We start from the raw sequence: 18,129 nt of genomic DNA on the forward strand, positions 1-18,129 counted from the left end.
TTTTTGTTTTTTTTCAACCAAAGACTCCGCAGAGAGGCGGCTGGGAAAGGCGACTGTGGAGTCGACCCAGGGCAAGACAAGGCAAGTCCAGGTCTTCAGTCCACAGACCTTTAAAGGGCCGAAGGGCCCCTGTCCACGGAGAATTCGGGCACTCGCCTCGGCCCCCAAGGGGGCCAACCCTCCCTGACCCCCCGAGAAGTGACTCAGCGGGACCCCGAAGCCTCTCCGCGCCCGCGGGACCAGAAAGTGGGGGAGACGGGGGCTCCCGCCCCTCCCCCAGCCGCCTCCACGTTGTAACTGTGGCCCGACGCCTCCAGGCCACCGGCGTGAGGAGAAGGTGGGTGGGGGGTGCCGCCCACGAGGGTCGCCGGCCAGGCCTGGGCCTCACGGAGTCCAGGATAAGCCGGTGGTGAGGCTGGCCGCGCAACGCACGCCGCCCCAGACCCCACGGGGGCCCCGCCAAGGCAGGCCCGGGGGCTTGGCACCCGCCCTTCAGGACGCGGGGCCGGTACCTGAGAGGGCGCGGAAAAGGCGCGCGGCCGGCAGCAGCAGGTAACACAGACACGACGCGATCATGGCCGGCCACCCGCGCCCGCCGCCCCTTCTCTCCGCCGCGGCGAGCCGGTCTCCCTCTGCTAGGCCCCGCCCCCGGCTCCGCCCCGCTCCCGGCTCCGCCCCGCCTCCCCGGCTCCGCCCCGCCTCCCCGGCTCCGCCCGCCTACCCGGCCTTGCTCACGTGACCCCACTGCGCTTCAACAACAACTTTATTGGGCGCGCAGGGCCAAGATTGGGAGCCAGTTCCCAAGGCAACCGAGCGGAACCGGCAGGGCCTGGCTCCAGGCGGCGGCGGCAGCAGGTGCTCCAGGATTTGACATTAAACCCCTCCTTGCAGGCCCCGTAGTGTTATTACTAATCCACGATTTTATTCCCACTTCTGCCGCCTGACTGGGTGTCCACCTTGGGTGCACCACCTAACCATTCCTTCCATCGGTTACCACGTCCTGTAAAATGAGGGGCTAGACTTTGTCTCTTTAAGGCCTCATCCAGCATGACTTCTGTGATCTTGCCTTTCTCAGCTTACATTGGAGACAGAAAACTCTTCCTCATTTTTCTCCTTTTCTTAACTCTCTTCCCCAGCTCAGATTTAGGTCACACATCGAGTCCATTCCTTGCTTCAGCACATACGATATTGTCTCCTGCCTCATCCTGTTCCAAAGGGGCCCTTTCCCCCTAATTTGGAAGAAAGGGGGTGTCGCACTGGTAAGGGAGCCAAAAGGGGAGGCGGTGAACCCTCCACAAAGGCAACCGGACCAAGTCTGGTTGGTTGGTTCATTTTCCTCCGGGTGTCTATGACAGTGCCAGGCACATAGTAGGGGCCAGATAAACCTTGTTGACAGAACAAAATACATGTCACTCAAAGAAGGCCAGTTCTTCCACCAGCTCTGTGCTACCCAGACCTCTTCAATCCTGTCTTCCCCTTTCCCACTCTCCATCTCCTGCCCCACCACACTGTAAAGAAGGAGTGACCGTTCAGTACCCCGTGTCTGAGCCGTGCAATTTCCGATTTGGGACTGACGTCTCGGTTGTTCCGGGAAGCCCTCTGGAGAGTCACCAGATCCAGGACCAGCTGGGTACATCGTAACACTGCAAGACTGGAAGGAGGAAGGAGGAGTCAGTTCAGTGACCTTCCCACCCTGGCTCCTTAGTGCTAGAGGAAGCATGTGCCTTCCTGCAATGGCACTCTTACCTTTCCCAGAGATGAAGCAGAGGCCACTGGGATAATCTGAAGATTGGGAAGCCTCTTAGGAACTAGCACATAACTACCTAAGGAGCCCCCCAAATCAGATTGACTTCCTTAATATGTACTTAAATAAACCTTCCTTGCATATCCTTCCATTTTGTCCTAAAAATTACCTAAAGTTGAAGTTCCAAATCAGATCCTAAATCACAGCACTTATCTGGAGATTGTGTGTGTGCATGTATTTAGTGGCTCAGTTGTGTCCGACTTTTTGCAACCCCATGGACTAGAGCCCACCAGGCTCCTCTCTTCATGGAATTCTCCAGGCAAGAATACTTTTTAAGTGGGTTGCCATTCCCTTCTCCAGGGGGTCTTCCCGACCCACAGATGGAACCTGGGTCTCCTGCATTGCAGGCAGTTTCTTTACCACTGAGCCACCTGAGAAGCCCTATCTGAAGACTAAGTTTTGTAAAGTTATGGTTCCCTTAACCCTTGCAAATGTTTTTATTTATTTATTTATTTTAACCCTTGCAAATGTTTTTAAAATACAACTTCCTAAAGCCCTTATCCCAGTGCTCTGATTTAACAGGTCAGATACGGGGCCCTTAAACACTCACCAAGTTATCCTAACACACATTCTCTGCTAAAGGACTTACCCTCAGCTGGGCTATTCAATGTACATGTGGGCAAAATGTGTCAGGCCAACTGATGCCATGTTCTTTCAGAGACTTTTCCTGAAGCCAATTAAGTAAGGCTGGCTTCTTTTGTTTCCTGGTCCATAATCAGCCATGTTGGAAAGGATCACAAGCTTTGGAGTTCTACCACCTCGGTTCAGATCGTGGCTCTGACTCTCTCTGCTTGAGGAATTACCTAACTTCTTGGACCCTCAGTTTCCTCACATTTTCCAACACAGGGTAAGTTCTCTGTGTTTATTATTATATATATATTTGTTTCTTTTTTTTTAAATTTAGGCCCAAAACAGCTATGGCTACTGCTGTCATTAACATCATCTTCCACAATTCTGGGCAGAAATGAGGGTCTTCCAAACTCTAATGTGGCATTGCTAAGCAAGCCATAACTGCAGATCCAAGGAGACTTGATCGGGAAAAGTGCAGCCTCAGGCCTCCCCAGTCAAAGGGAAATTACAAGTATCATCTACACCATTTGCAGCCTCCTCATGTCAGAAATATTCTGAATGAGGGACCACAATTCATTCCGAACTGTGATTACAGTGCGGGCAATGATAGACATCTGTCTCAGCCACTGAGTGGTTTCAAAGATGCAGAAGCCCCTAGTAACCATATACTCCTAGTAACATTCTTCTGGGAAGAATGTACCAGATCAGTCTGAGTTGATGCTTTCATTCATTCACGCTTTCCCTGATTCGTGCGCTTGATATATTCATCAGCGATATATCAAGCACTCACCAACGTGTACTCCAGCTGCACCCTGGTCTTTTCTTGACCTCAGGCCCACTTCTCCTCTTTCATCGAAAACTCTAGCCCTGGACTTACAGTCTGCCCTACCTATCATCAATGTGGATAAGCCACCCCAAATCTCAAAAGCTCACTGTCACCACCTCCTCGTGACCTCATTCCCACCGTACTCCAAACGCCCTTGATGTGCCATCATTGGATACTGCTCCACCTCTGAAATCATAAATTCACACCCCCCGCTTCGGTGGATCACCTCACGGCTTTCTGCCTCTCTGACTTTCACCCCCGCATCATCTGTTCTTTAACTCCATCGAATGCGTGAGCCATTTTAAAAGTCACTCTCTTCCTGCTATCTACTGTCTTACCCTCTGTTCTTTGACGTCACCTGCCTAGGTCAGTTAAGCCACGTTCTCCTTCTTGGCTCTTACCCCTGGGCTACCGAATGCCAGTGAATAAAATTACCAGCCGCACAGAGCGGAGCTGTTGGTATGCTGGTCCGCAGCCTCACTTCAGCCCTTAACCTTCCCCCAGCCATCCTGTGTTCTTCCTTAGCGCTCTCTCTCCTGTTTCCACAATGCCCATTCTTTACAGACTTGCTGTCCGGTTGCTTCCCTTCCTGCTTTGAAGATCCTCTCCCTACCAACTTGAGAGGAAAAATCGGAACCGCTCAGTGAACACTGTCTGTTCCCAGTTGCTGCACCAACACGCTGGCCAGCGTCAATCACCAGCTTTTCCCCTTTCCCTCCTAGCACAGTGCTGACCACTCCACTGTCTTGGGCTCCCACCCCCGCCACCCCCAACTCTTGCTTCCTCAGAGACTGTGCTCCTTCTGCTCATCCCTCTCTGTTCCTTCCCCAACTCTTGCCCATCAACATGTGAAGTCAAGTCGCTCAGTCGTGTCTGACTCTTTGTGACCCCACGGACTCTAGCCTGCCAGACACCTCCATCCATGGGATTTTCCAGGCAAGAATACAGGAGTGGGTTGCTATTTCCTTCTCCAGAGGGTCTTCCTGACCCAGGGATCGAACCTGGGTCCTCCGCACTGCAGGCAGACTCGTTACCATCTGAGCCACCAGGGAAGCCCCATTAACATGTAATCATGCTCAGATAACTCGTATATTATGAGACATTCCCTCAGCCCATGTCCCCCTCCAGCCATTCCCCCATCTCCCTACATCTCCTTCACAGCCAAGCTTCTTGAAAGAACTTGCCTGCTCCTGTCTCCTTCCTCACCCCTCATTCATCTTCGTTTCTCTGAGCTGTAGCTTCCACCCTCAGCACTCCGCTGACTCCCCACCAAAGTCCTCAATATATTCCTCATGGATAAATTCAAAGGACACTCTTCATGAGTGGTTATTTCTTGAAAACTCTATAAATTTGCATAACTCCCCCTACTTACAAGAGTCTCTTTCCTCGGGTTTCTGTGACATTCTTATTTTCCTTCCAACTCTGTGGACGTTTTGTCCTAGCACCTCTTATTTCTGTTCTTCTGAACACCCACTTTTCAATGATGGTGTTTCTAGGATTTTATCCTTGGCCTCTCTCTTCTTTAAAATGCCTCTGTGAAATTTTCATCACCCCAGCAGCTTCAGATAGCATCAGATAACCCACATATCTACATTTTAACCCTTTTCTTGGGCCATGGACTCCTAAATCCTGCTCCTGTAGACTTCTCCAATGGAAGTCCCAGATGCACCTCAAAGACCCACCGCACACGAAGTTGCACTCATTGCCTTCCCCACCATCCTCCAGCTTCACTGCCCTAACTCTTCCTCCTCTGCTTTGTGACTGGCACAGTCATTTATCAAGTTATCCTGGCCTCCTGCTTTTTCTTCCCCTCTCTTACTCTCGTTCATATCTGTTCTGTCCCCAAGCCCAGGTGGCTTGGCCTTGTTTACATTTATTTAGTCAGTCTTCTCCATCCCTGCAGTCACTCCTAACTGCTGTGGGCCCTTCTCCTGCCCTCCATCCACTTTCCACACTGTGACTGGAACAGTCTTCCTCCCATGCAAATCTTGTCAGGTCACCCTGCTATGTTTGACAGGAAACAGCAAAATTCTGTAAAGCAATTATCCTTCAATTAAATAACAAATTGATTAAAACAACAACAACAACAACCTCTTTACAGGACTTCCGTGGCAGTCCAGTAAGACTCCAAGCTTCCCCAAAGGAGTCTCGAGTAAGAAGAATGGAGCTGGAGGAATCAACCTTCCTGACTTCAGACTATACTACAAAGCTACAGTCATCAAGACAGTATGGTACTGGCCCAAAAACAGAAATATAGACCAATAGAACAAGATAGAAAACCCAGAAATAAGCCCACACACCTATGGGTACTTTATTTTTGACAAAGGAGGCAAGAATATACAGGGAGGCAAAGATAGCCTCTTCAATAAGTGGCGCTGGGAAAACTGGACAGCTGTGTGTAAAAGAATGAAATTAGAACACTTCCTAACACCATACACAAAGATAAACTCAAAATGGATTAAAGATCTAAATGTAAGACCAGAAACTATAACACTCTTAGAGGAAAACATAGGCAGAATACTCAATGACACAAATCAAAGCAAAGATCCTCTAGGACCCATATCCTAGAGTAATGGAAATAAAAACAAAAGTAAATAAGTAGGACCTGATTAAACTTAAAAGTTTCTGCACAGCAAAGGAAACTATAAACAAGGTGAAAAAACAACCCTCAGAATGGGAGAAAATAATAGCAAATGAAACAGCTGACAAAGGATTAATTTCCAAAATATACAAGCAGCTCATACAACTCAATGCTGGAAAAACAAACAACCCAATCAAAAAGTGGGGGAAAGTCCTAAACAGACATTTTTCCAAAGAAGACGTACAGATGGGTAACAAACACATGAGAAGATGCTCAACATCACTCATTATTAGAGAAATGCAAATCAAAACTACAATGAGATATCACCTCACACCAGTCAGAATGACCATCATCAAAAAGCCTACAAATAATAAATGCTGGAGAGAGTGTGGAGAAAAAGGAACTCTCTTGCCCTGTTTATGGCAATGTAAATTGATATAGCCACTGTGGAAGATGACATGGAGATTCCTTTAAAAACTAGGAATAAAACCACTATATGACCCAGCAATCCCTTTCTTAGGCATATACCCTGAGAAAACCAAAATTGAAAAAGACACATGTACCCCAGTGTTCATTGCAGCACTATTTACAATAACTAGGAAATGGAAGCAACCTAATGTCGATCAACAGATTAATAACCATCGACAGATGAACTGTGGTGTTGGAGAAGACTCTTGAGAGTCCCTTGGACTCCAAAGAGATACAACCAGTCCATCCTAAAGGAAATCAGTCCTGAATATTCATTGGAAGGACTGATGCTGAAGCTGTAGCTCCAATACTTTGGCTACCTGATGTGAAGAATTGACTCACTGGAAAAGACCCTGATGCTGGGAAAGATTGAAGCCAGGAGAAGAAGGGGATGACAGAGGATGAGATGGTGAGATGGCATCACTGACTTGATGGACCTGAGTTTTAGCAGGCTCTGGAAGTTGGTGATCAACAGGGAAGCCTGGCGTGCTGCAGTCCATGGGGTCGCAAAGAGTTGGACACGACTGAGCAACTGAACTGAATGGAGAGACAGACATAGAGAACAAACTTATGGACATGGGGAGAGGAGATGAGTGGGTGAGATGTATGGAAAGAGTAACATGGAAATGTACATTACCATATGTAGAATAGATAGCCAATGGGAATTTGCTGTATGTCTCAGGGAACTTAAACAGGGATTCTGTATCAACCTAGAGGGGTGGAATGGGGAGGGAGATGGGAGGAAGGTTGAAGAGGGAGGGGACATATGTATATCTATGGCTGATTCATTTTGATGTTTGACAGAAAACAAAATTCTGTAAAGCAATGATCCTTCAATTAAAAAATAAATATTTTTTTATGTCTAACATGGTAAAACAAACAAACAAAAAGATCCCGCAATTCCAATGCTGGGGACTGGGTTCGATCCCTGGTTGGGGAACTAGGATCCCACCTGCCATGGAGCTACTAAGTCCACATGCTGCCTCATTATCAGAGAAATGCAAATCAAAACCACAATGAGGTACCACTACACGCCAGTCAGAATGGCTGCTATCCAAAAGTCTACAAGCAATAAATGCTGGAGAGGGTGTGGAGAAAAGGGAACCCTCTTACACTGTTGGTGGGAATGCAAACTAGTACAGCCACTATGGAGAACAGTGTGGAGATTCCTTAAAAAACTGGAAATAAAACTGCCATATGACCCAGCAACCCCACTCCTGGGCATACACACCAAGGAAACCAGATCTGAAAGAGACACGTGCACCCCAGTGTTTGTTGTAGCACTATTTATAATAGCCAGGACATGGAAGCAACCTAGATGCCCATCAGCAGATGAATGGATAAGAAAGCTATGGTACATATACACAATGGAATATTACTCAGCCATTAAAAAGAATACACTTGAATCAGTTCTAATGAGATGGATGAAACTGGAGCCCATTATACAGAGTGAAGTAAGCCAGGAAGATAAACACCAATACAGTATACTAACGCATATATATGGAATTTAAAAAGATGGTAATGATAACCCTATATGCAGGACAGAAAAAGAGACACAGATGTATAGAACAGACTTTTGGACTCTATGGGAGAAGGCGAGGGTGGGATGATCTGAGAGAATAGCATTGAAACATATATATTATCAAGTGTGAAACAGATTGCCAGCCCAGGTTGGATGCATGAGACAAATGCTCAGGGCTGGTGCACTGGGAAGACCCAGAGGGATGGGATGGGGAGGGAGGTGGGAGGGGGGATCAGGATGGGGAACACATGTAAATCCATGGCTGATTCATGTCAATGTATGGCAAAAACCACTACAATATTGTAAAGTAATTAGCCTCCAACTAATAAAAATATGTGGGGAAAAAAAAGTCCACGTGCTGCAACTACTGAACCCACGCCCTCTGGAGAGCTCAGACCACAACTAGGGAGCCTGTGCACTGCAGTGAAAGATCCTGAGTGCTGCAACAAAGATCTCATGGCTGCGACTAAGACCCGACTCAGCCAAATAAATAATTAAAAAAAAAAAAAAAGAAAAACCTCTTTGAAGGCTCTCTCTGGTGGTCCAGTGGTTAAGACTCTGTGCTTACAATGCAGGGGGTACAAGTTCAATCCCTGGTCTGGCAACTTAGATGTCACATGCCACCCAGCATGTCCAAAAACAAAAGTTCTTTTGCAAACGCTCACTATCCTCAAAATACAGTCAAACTCCATAGCATAGCACTAAAGGCCTTTCATTACGCCCTCCACTCACCTCCCATCACATCTCTCAGCTCTTCCTTCCCACCACAACTCTCTCTGCAGGGAGAATCACACTCCAGCCTTGCTAAACTGCCAGAGACTCTAACTTGCTGTCGAGATTTTTACATGCTTTTTTTCTCAGCCTCATATACTTCTCCTTCCCTACCGGACCTACCCCATCACCTAATTACTGCCTAACAGACCTTCAAGTTTCAGCCTAGACCTTCCATCCTCAAGAAAGCATTTCCAGGTCTCTAACACCCACTCTCCTACAGACACATGACTGCCCACATCTGGACCACAGCCCTCCTTATTTGTTTCTGAAACATCCTCACTTACTCTGGGTTCAATACTGTCACTGTCTGTTTACTCATCAGTATCTCTCAGTATACTGTATACCTCACGAGGTTCCCCACTCTATCTCCAGCACCCAGCAATTATCCCTCAATGAAAAATAAATAATTTTTTTAAAAGCCTAACATGGTAAAAAAAAAAAAAAAAAAAGACTGCACAGCAAAGGAAACCATAAACAAGGTAAAAAGACAACCCTCAGAATGGGAGAAAATAATAGCAAATGAAACAGCTGACAAAGGATTAATTTCCAAAATATATGAACAGCTCATATAACTCAACACCAAAAAAACAGACAACCCAATCAAAAAATGGGGAAAAGACCTAAACAGACATTTCTCCAATGAAGACAGACAGATATTCAGTGCCAGGATATTCAACACATTCATTCATTAATAATTAATTAATGAGAAATCCTTCTTTCTGAAGAGCTCCTGTTCCTAAGGAAACCAAGCATAATAAAACCCAAACTTGCAGAAGTGGACACGTAATAGGGAACTCCTCTGTATTTTGCAAAGGTTTATTTGCTTTAAAAAAGAATTCTGAAAGTGCCTTTCTTTCAGAGTCTCCCATATACTAGAAATCCAATTTGATTTACAGTTGCAATTGAAAGAAAACCAGCCCTTGCATAAAATTGGATATTGTTACACACAATAATGAAGGCTCTGTTTCTTTCTGTGCTTCTGCTTCCTCCTCCCGCCTCCTCGCGTGATTTCTGCCGGCTCTCCTTGACCCTTTGGTCTCCATTCCTTCCCAAGGAACATTAGGACCTTCGGTAGTTACCCCATGCTACTGCTAAGTCACTTCAGTCATGTCTGACTCTGTGCGACCCCATCCCTGGGATTCTCCAGGCAAGAACACTGGAGTGGGTTGCCATTTCCTTCTCCAATGCATAAAAGTGAAAAGTGAAAGCGAAGTCGCTCAGCCATGTCCGACTCTTCGCAACCCCATGGGCTGCAGCCTACCAGGCTCCTCCGTCCATGGCATTTTCCAGGCAAGAGTACTGGAGTGGGGTGCCATTGCCTTCTCCGTATCCCATGCTAACGGTCATCAAATACAACAGCAAACTTTTTCCTAAAGGACCAGATAGAAAATGTTTTTGGTTTTGCCGGCCGTGGATCTCTGTAAGCAGCTGCTTGACTTCACCATTGTAGCATGAAAACAGGCACAGAAATACCTAAATGAGTGATCACGACTGTGCTTCAACAGAACTTTATTACAGAAACAAACAATGGATCAGACTTGGTCCTCAGACTTTAATTCTCCAACTCCTGAAATACATAACCTCAGCACAGACCCTCCTCTGAACCATGAACAGCAGCTGCCTTGAGTGGGGGATAACCTTGTCATGTTCATGGAATGGCAAGGGGGTCAGTGTAGAGAGGCAGCAGCCAGACTGAATTCATTTATATCCTGACTCTAGCTGTGTGACCTTGAGCCAGTAACTTAACCTCTCTGTGCTCAGTTTCCTCACCTATAAAATGGGAATAAAAATAGCATCTCGTAATAGCTGTTAGACAATTTGAATGTGTTTATACATGTAAGGGGGCTTCCCTCATAGCTTGGTTGGTAAAGAATCCACCTGCAATGCAGGAGACCTTGGTTCAATTCCTGGGTCAGGAAGACCCGCTGGAGAAGTGATAGGCTACCCACTGCAGTATTCTTTGGCTTTCCTTGTGGCTCAGCTGGTAAAGAATCTGCCTGCAATGTGGGAGACCTGGGTTCGATCCCTGGGTTGGGAAGATCCCCTGGAGAAGGGAGACTACCCACTTTAGTATTCTGGCCTGGAGAATTCCATGGACTGTATAGTGCTTGGAGTCACAAATAGTCGGACACAACTGAGTGAAAAATTGAATACATGTAAGGACCATAGAACAATACCAGCATTTATAAGGGTGGTATAAATGGTTATAGGATAGTAAAAGGTCCCTCTGCCATGATCCCCACTAACAGATAGATTGTAACATGAATATTGACAATAAAGAAGAAAATAGTCATTCTCTTAGTATTTAGCCATACCTAGCTTTGCGTTGCTTTCTCGTTGACTCATTTTCGATCAAAATCACAGCTCCCTCCCCGCCAGAGACTGTCTGTCTTGCCCCACTCTGTGGATTGACTGTAGAGCCAGCTTACCTCCTACCCACTAAGTGCCTTAGGCCCACCTCCCAGCACCATAGCGGCTTATCTCACAAACTAGTGGCTTAAAGTACATTTTGGTTAGATGCTGATTATGTGGTTTTGGTTTGTCAATTGATTTTTGACAGTGGTGAAAAGACAATCAGTCCTTGCTGGGGGGAAGGATGGAGGGGAGGAAGAGTTAGGGAGTTTGGGGTGGGCATGTACACACGGCTATATTTAAAATGGATAACCAACAAGGACCTACTGTATAGCGTGTGGAATTCTGCTCAGTGTTATGTGGAATCCTCGATGGGAGGGAGCGTGGGGGAGAATGGATACATGTATATGCATGACTGAGTCCCTTTGCTGTCCGTCTGAAACAATCACAACATTGTTAATTGGCTATACTCCAATACAAAATAAAAAAGGTTTTTTTTTTTTTGTTAAAAAAGAAATCTCCAATAAATGGAGAAAGGACAGTCTTTTCAACAAATAGTGCTAGAATATGTGAACATCCACATGCATTTATATGTATATTGTCTACTTCACACCTTATCTAAATATTAACTCAAAATGGATCATAGAAAAAGTTCTGGAAATGGATAGTGGTGATGGTTATGAAATATTGTAAGTAAAATTAATGCCACTGGATTATACACTTAAAAGGGTTAAAATGGCAAATTTTATGTTAATATATTTTATCATGATAAAAAATTAATGAATCATAGGCCCAAATGTAAAAGCTAAAACTATAACACTTTTAACATTAAACAGGAAAAAATCTACTTGACCTTGAGCTAGGTAGGGAGTTTAGATATGACACTGAAAGCATGATCCATAAAAGAAAAAAATTGACAATTTTGATACGATTTGACTTCATCAAAATTAAAGTTTGTACTCTATGAAAGACACTGTTAAGAGTGAGAAACTAAACCACAGACTGAGAGAAAAAATATTTGCAAATCACATTTCTGACAAAGCACTTATATCTAGAACACATCGAGACTCAATGAGAAAATAAACAGTCCAATCTAAAATGGGCGAAAGATCTGAACAAATAGCAAGAAGATACAGGAATGGCCAATAAACATATGAAAGGATGCTCAACATCATTAGTCATTAAGGAAATGCAAATTAACACCACTATGAAATACCACTACGCACTTACTAGTATGCCAATCAAAAACAAAACTGGCAATATCAAATATTGGTGAGAATTTGAAGCAACTGATGCTCATATATTCCTTGTGGGAATTCAAAATGATACAGCTGCTTTGAATGATGGCTTGATTCACCCAATACCTTTTCCCCACACTCTATTTGTCCAGAGCCCATTGAATAATGTGGGCTTATAGATGTTTATTTTATTCTTTGGGTTACCATACAATACCATCATTTATTTTGCTCTTCAAATTCCAATTCTGGCTTTGGGAGCTCATTCAGGTTGGCTCCTGTGCCCTTTCTACATGCCCCTCATTATTATTTTTGTTTTTGATCCCTTCCTTCTTTGCTGGCACCACAGGAATTAACCATCTTTCCAAGGAAAATAGAAACCTAGATCTGGGCACTGGCATGCTCATCACCACTAAGTTGTCCCTGCTTCTGGGCCTTTTCAGCAGGTAAAGTTAGAAAATATATGTATGTATAATAATCTCTGCATAACACATGTCTATATTTATCTCTATACCCATCTATCCATGTACATATATTAGGCAAAACCCCTGAATCCACTTGTAAACCTTTGACTCCATTCCAGCATCACTCTTTGTGAGGCCATGAATGCCCCCCAGCACAACCTTTATCAATTGTCAGTACTACCTTTAGGCCCAGGTAAGCAGTGTCTCTGTTCAGTGGCTATTTGTGATGCCTTCCTCCAAATTTTCTAATCCACCCGTGGTATCTTAGACCACATGGTACTGTTCAGGCAGAGCACCCAAAACTTAGACCAGGATCTAAATACTTTCTGGTCACCATTTTTCTCCTTTAAGAGAAAAATGCTGCACTTTCTTATCCTCTGCACCAGTGTGGGGTTGACCAGATATCCCTAGGGTCTTCAGGACTCATGCCTACCAAGTTATCCTAGGAGGTTATCATGTCCTCTGGCCTGTTAAGTGTTTCTTTCACAGAACCATAGGAGATTGGACCACTAGAAATGTTGTCATGCTGATTTAGGATGACAAATTGTTTATTTGAACAGAAGCTCTGCCAAAAGTATTTGCCGAGGACTCTCACAACCTAGGAGTGGCCCTGTCAATTTCTATCTTGTATTATACACTCACTGGAAGATCCAAGTCTTAATCATGTCTGCATTCCCCTCCCCTTGTGGTGCTTATCTTAGTGCCTTGTATGTAACACATGCTCCATAAATTTTCAGAATGAATGCCTGGAAGAATGAGTCATGCCTCAGATTTACATATTTCTTTTGATTCAAGGTTCTAACTATGTTTTCCCTACATGCATCCCCAGATCTTCATCATTCTTCTGAGTGGCAAAGAGGGATTCTCATGTCCCCACGCCCTCCAGTCACTGACCTGCCCGTTGATGTGCTGATACTTTATCAAGAAGGAACAGTATTCTCCAGATTCTCTTGACAGTGAAATGCAAGTGAGCTTCAACTCCAAGGCATGTGAAAACAGCCAAGCGTGGGAATGATGGTTGAATGGTTTCAAGTTAGGCAGCCCAGTAGTTTGAACAATGCTTTTGCTGCAACCAGTTGTAGTGATAGAACATATGTTTGTTGTGCTTTGCTTTTGATCTTCTGCTCCAAGGTTGAGGATACTCTCCCAAGGGGGAAAGAAAAAAGCAAAAGGAACTGGGAAGAAGAAAACTGACCTCACCCATCACTGAAATATTTCGTACCTGAAGCACAACCACCTTGAGAGAATAACATGGCGTTGGCTCTTCACGGTCACCTTTTTAAGGGGCTTGGGTTTGGTCCTGACTCAGAGGGAAATACAACTCCACTGAGAGGCACCTCCCAACAACACCTGCACACTCACAACCAAGCCTGGGCTTGGCCCCAGTGGACATAAGAGAAAAGATGACTGCCAGGGTCACCAAGAGGGTGGGAGGCTCGCTGTTGCCAGGTCTACACTCATGGGTCACAATGACTGCATGAGGTCATGGAATGCTGAAGATGAAATGAAAGTGGGTCCTAAGTCATAAAGTTGCAGGTGGGTGGGCATCCTTTCAACAGGGCTCCCAGGAATAGAGCTATACCTCTCTCCCTGATGATCCTAGGAAGTGGCTCCCTCTCCCAGACAGAGTTGGGGTCAAATCCAGGCACATCCCACCAAACCTCACTCTCCCCAGGGCTTGCTGGGATGGAAAGATAACTACAGGCTCCCTGCCTAAGATATGTCTGGGTGAGGGCAGGGTACATAAATTTTGAGACAGAGGTGAATGGACTGGTAGCTTCTTAGGGAAGCAGAAGAAGGGTGGCAAGAAGCTGGCAGCAGCCCCGGAGAGGGCCCTGGCACCATGGACAATGATGAACCTCTTGAGCCTGAGACAAAAGGTGAAAATGCGTCCCATGTCTCACCACTCAGGCCCTTCTAGCTGCCTCAAGTGTAATGCCTAATGACCGTGCAGACCCAGAAGCCTTCTTCCCTCTTCTCCTGGGACCCTATAGATTTGGGATAATGTGTGATGACTGCAGGGCTGGCCAAACGGAGCGAGAGAGTTGCATGCAATGCTGGGCTAGAACCGGTTCATACCAGCTCTGGATGACTTTAATTTTCATTCTGTGAGCTGGTTAATATCATGTTGGTAGTTGGGAATCCACCATGTTTGGAATATTTACATCACTACATTGGCTAACAAATCAGGATTTTTTTTTCATTGTTCTGGAGAGCCAGTTCAACAGTTAGCAACATTTCACTGGTTGGATGGAATTCCAACATTGTGTAATGAAGAAATTAAGACACCATCACTTTTCGATGGCTATGTTTGATGGCTAAGCTGTTGTATGTCTTCTAAGTGTCAGACCACTGCTATTAATATTTCCACCCCTTGTCACACAGACCTTGACTTACAAGCTGGGAAATAAATGTAGGAGCTTGGGTCTGTGGACAAGGGCTGAGAAAGACACAGATCTCCGTGAGCTCATTTGGAACCCCACTCTCTTAGAACCTGGGTGGTCAAAACTTGTGACCCCTGCCGTGAATGCTCAGCCCACCTAAAAGAGTAGATTGGTTGAGTTCTGACAGGCCACCTGGTGGTGCAACCTGGCTTCCCCAGACCTCTGCATCCTGCTGACATGGCATGACTAGCCCCGCCTTTGTGTGTGGCTTGTAGGAAGGAGCCCAGGACTGGTTCCAGATCAGAGGCCCAGTGACAGAAAAGCCCCATCTAGCAAGTGCAGGGGACTGGTGTGAGGAAATCTCAGGACTCAAGTATTTAACCATAGCAATTAGTCTCAACCTCTCAACCCCAGGGAGATTGGCAAGCTCTTCCTTCTGTGTGGTCATAAATTTGGATTGGAAGGAAGAGAAGCCAGGTCAAATCCTTAAGAATCAAGTTTGCCCTCTGGTTCCCTGAGGCTGCTTCTGTTCTGTTTTATTTTACATTTGACCCAAGTCACCTGCCCCGGCCCTTGTCCTCTGTGCCTGCCAATGAGGAAGCCTCCGCATCCACACACGTCCTTTCTCTGAAAGAGTGAAGCAGACCCTGAACCCCACCCAAGCCAGGAAGAAGGAAAGAGGGAGCAATTAGTCAGTGTCCAAGGCTGGCCCAGCCCAGGGGCTGGGACAGGGGCAAGCCTCCGGGAAACACGAAGGGCAGTGAGCACAGGAGGCTGCTCGGTGTCAGCGAAGGGACGGCTCGTAGGGTGAGGGCCCCCCAACAGGGCTGAGGGCACACTTGAGCCATAGAAGGCTGGGGTCAGTGGCTGCAGCCAAGACCCAGGTCATCGACGAGCGAAACGGGCAGGAAGGCCAGTGCTGGCCTCCACGGGAAAGGCAGACTGATGGCTTTTGTTTCCAGAATCAAGGAGCTGAGTTTTTCTTCCAGATGAAAGGGACAGTGTGTCCACGCCGCAGAGCAGTGACGAAACACTCTACTGTGAGGCTGAAGCCCCCGTGGCTGTTGAAAAAGAGAAACCAGCCCAGGAGAGCTCAGAGACAGATCTTGAGATCGAAGGTGAGCGTGGGCCTTTGAGGGGCGAGGGGTGGCTCGCCGGCCTGCTCAGAAGCTGCAGAAATCAGTCCCCGCCGTCAACCCAGGCTCTGCCCGGAGGGACATGCTATGGCGGGAACGTGGCTATGCTCAGCATTATGCCTCGGCCTCCTCGAGACCGGTCCGGGGGTGGCGGTCGCTGCTATCCCGTGCCCATGGCATCAGCTTGTCGAAAGCTGGACCAATAAAAGGGCAGGGGCTTCTGGTCTTCTGAATGTGTCCACAAGTGGCCTCTATGTCACCTTTGCACCAGTTCCAGGAGGTAAGCATTATTTACCTGCCTTTTACAGGGGAGGAAACTGAGGTTTAGAAAGACTGTGCGAGTGGCCAAGAAGTCTGCCAGCGTCTGCTGACCCGATGTTCACCCCACTGGTCCACGGGCCCTCCGTATGCCATATCCCAGGGGCCCCTGGAGGATTTGGGGCCCATCTGGCATGCTGGCGACTTTCCTCTTCTCAGAGGAGAGTTCTTGTTACCCCTGGTCGAGGGCCCCATGTTTTCCTTCGACAAATCCAAGCATGTCTGGGTAAGGGGAGGGGGCTCTGGCTGAGGGTTATTGCAAACATCACCTCCACCCTCTCCTCCCTCCCGGTTCCCCCAAGGAAGGAGGAGCGGAAAGGACACAGGAAGCAGAGCCAGAACAATGCTGGTCCCGCCTGATGGGCTGGCCTCAGACTTCCCAGACTGAACCCCTTCCTCTCCTGTGTTTCGAAGCTGGGCGGGTGCACTGTGATCAGTGGCTGCAGACACGCAGGCGAGGCTGTTCTGCTGAATTCAGCTGCACGGCTCCTCTACATGGTCACCTCCCCGCCATGGTCACCTCCCCGCCAATGGTCGTCTCCCCACCAATGGTCGTCTCCCCACCAATGGTCACCTCCCCCCCATAGTCAACCTACAGCCTCACCCTCCACACAAACCTCCTCCTGCCACCCCCAGGGGAATCCTGTTTTTCCCTTTCTAACTTCTTTTCCACTTCAAGGTTGCTGCTGACACTGATTGCAACACCCAGTTTTACAAGGTCAGAGGGGTGTCAGATAGAAACAATGGACCTTGTGTCCCAGTTTCAGGCTTCTATCTCTTTCCCCCTCCCCACACCCATGGCCAACAAGTGATAACACTGTTGCAAATGGCCTCTAAAATATAACTGTAGTGAATACAGCTAGAAGTGGTCAGAGGACTGCAACAGAGGAGAGTGAGTTCCAAGGACAAAGCTGGGGGTTACCTATGCTGTTTGGGCAAACAGGAGCCTCTAAGGACTGAATCTGGGCCCCACAGTTCTGTGTTGGACGAAAACTCAGGGCTCACCTCCTCCAGTTTCTAGTGCCCCCGCAGCTGGTGCTGAGATGCTGAGGATGGGGCAGGAAGAGTCTCCCGCGATGGCCCGAGACGGGAGCCTGGGCAGGAATAGCAAGCTGGTGGAGAGGCTACAGAAGAGGGAGAGAAGAGGGATGTTACTTCTGCTCTTCATGTACAACAGGCTGTTTTGCACCCCAACGGCCATTTGGCAAACTGGAGGTGGGGTGAGGGGGCAGATGCTACTCAAATCTCACGGGTAGAGACCAAGAATCTTGCTCAGGGACTTCCCTGGTGGTCCAGTGGCTAAGACTCCATGCTCCCACTGCAGGGAGTACCAGGGTTCAATCCCTGGTTGGGAAAGATCCTGCAAGTTGCATGGCATAGCCCAAAAAAATGTATGAAGAAAAGCATCCTACTAAATATTTTACACTGCATGTAACAGTCCCTCACAGAAGAGAATGATCCAATTCAAAATGTCCATAATGCTGAAGCTCGAAAAACCCCCTGGTTTACAATCACCCAGAAAAGAAGGCCAATTTGTAGCTGTGCCGATAAAATCAACTTGCTTGCAAAGACGTTGTCCTTCCGCCAACAAAGCTTTCATTGTCCGTCTTAGAAATGGTTAGGGTGAGTTGGCCAAAGGCCCAGGGATGTGAAGGGGAAACAGATGCTGGCTCAGACCTCAGCTGGCCCTGGGAA

General features: G+C 47.0%; 2 protein-coding genes and 1 long non-coding RNA gene across 6 annotated transcripts in view; 2 read left to right on the plus strand and 1 right to left on the minus strand.

The window, feature by feature from the left end:
• Positions 1 to 18,129, minus strand: part of ANGEL1 (angel homolog 1) — a 70,390-nt gene that overhangs the window by 25,637 nt on the left and 26,624 nt on the right. For 2 of the 4 annotated variants that reach the window (XM_043472617.1, XM_043472616.1), the window contains one exon: positions 1,537 to 1,651. The exons of 1 other annotated variant lie outside the window; for it this stretch is intronic. In XM_043472617.1, the coding sequence (XP_043328552.1) occupies positions 1,537 to 1,636 (100 nt within the window). In that variant the 5' untranslated portion in view covers positions 1,637 to 1,651. Of the gene's footprint in view, positions 1 to 512; positions 666 to 1,536; positions 1,652 to 18,129 lie in introns of those variants that run through there. One more of the 4 variants, XM_043472618.1, reaches the window with a different exon arrangement.
• LOC122443895 lies at positions 5,614 to 13,656 on the plus strand. Its single transcript, XR_006270140.1, has 4 exons — positions 5,614 to 5,798; positions 6,028 to 6,031; positions 11,218 to 11,225; positions 13,646 to 13,656. It is a non-coding gene; the product is annotated as an uncharacterized LOC122443895 (long non-coding RNA).
• LRRC74A (leucine rich repeat containing 74A) overlaps positions 14,440 to 18,129 on the plus strand; it is a 30,333-nt gene continuing 26,643 nt past the window's right edge. The window contains exons 1-2 of the mRNA XM_043473031.1: positions 14,440 to 14,476; positions 15,958 to 16,098. Of these exons, the coding sequence (XP_043328966.1) occupies positions 14,440 to 14,476; positions 15,958 to 16,098 (178 nt within the window). The remainder of the gene's footprint in view (positions 14,477 to 15,957; positions 16,099 to 18,129) is intronic.

The sequence above is a fragment of the Cervus canadensis genome, chromosome 6 (genome assembly GCF_019320065.1).
Source record: "Cervus canadensis isolate Bull #8, Minnesota chromosome 6, ASM1932006v1, whole genome shotgun sequence".
In the NCBI taxonomy this organism is placed as follows: domain Eukaryota; kingdom Metazoa; phylum Chordata; class Mammalia; order Artiodactyla; family Cervidae; genus Cervus; species Cervus canadensis.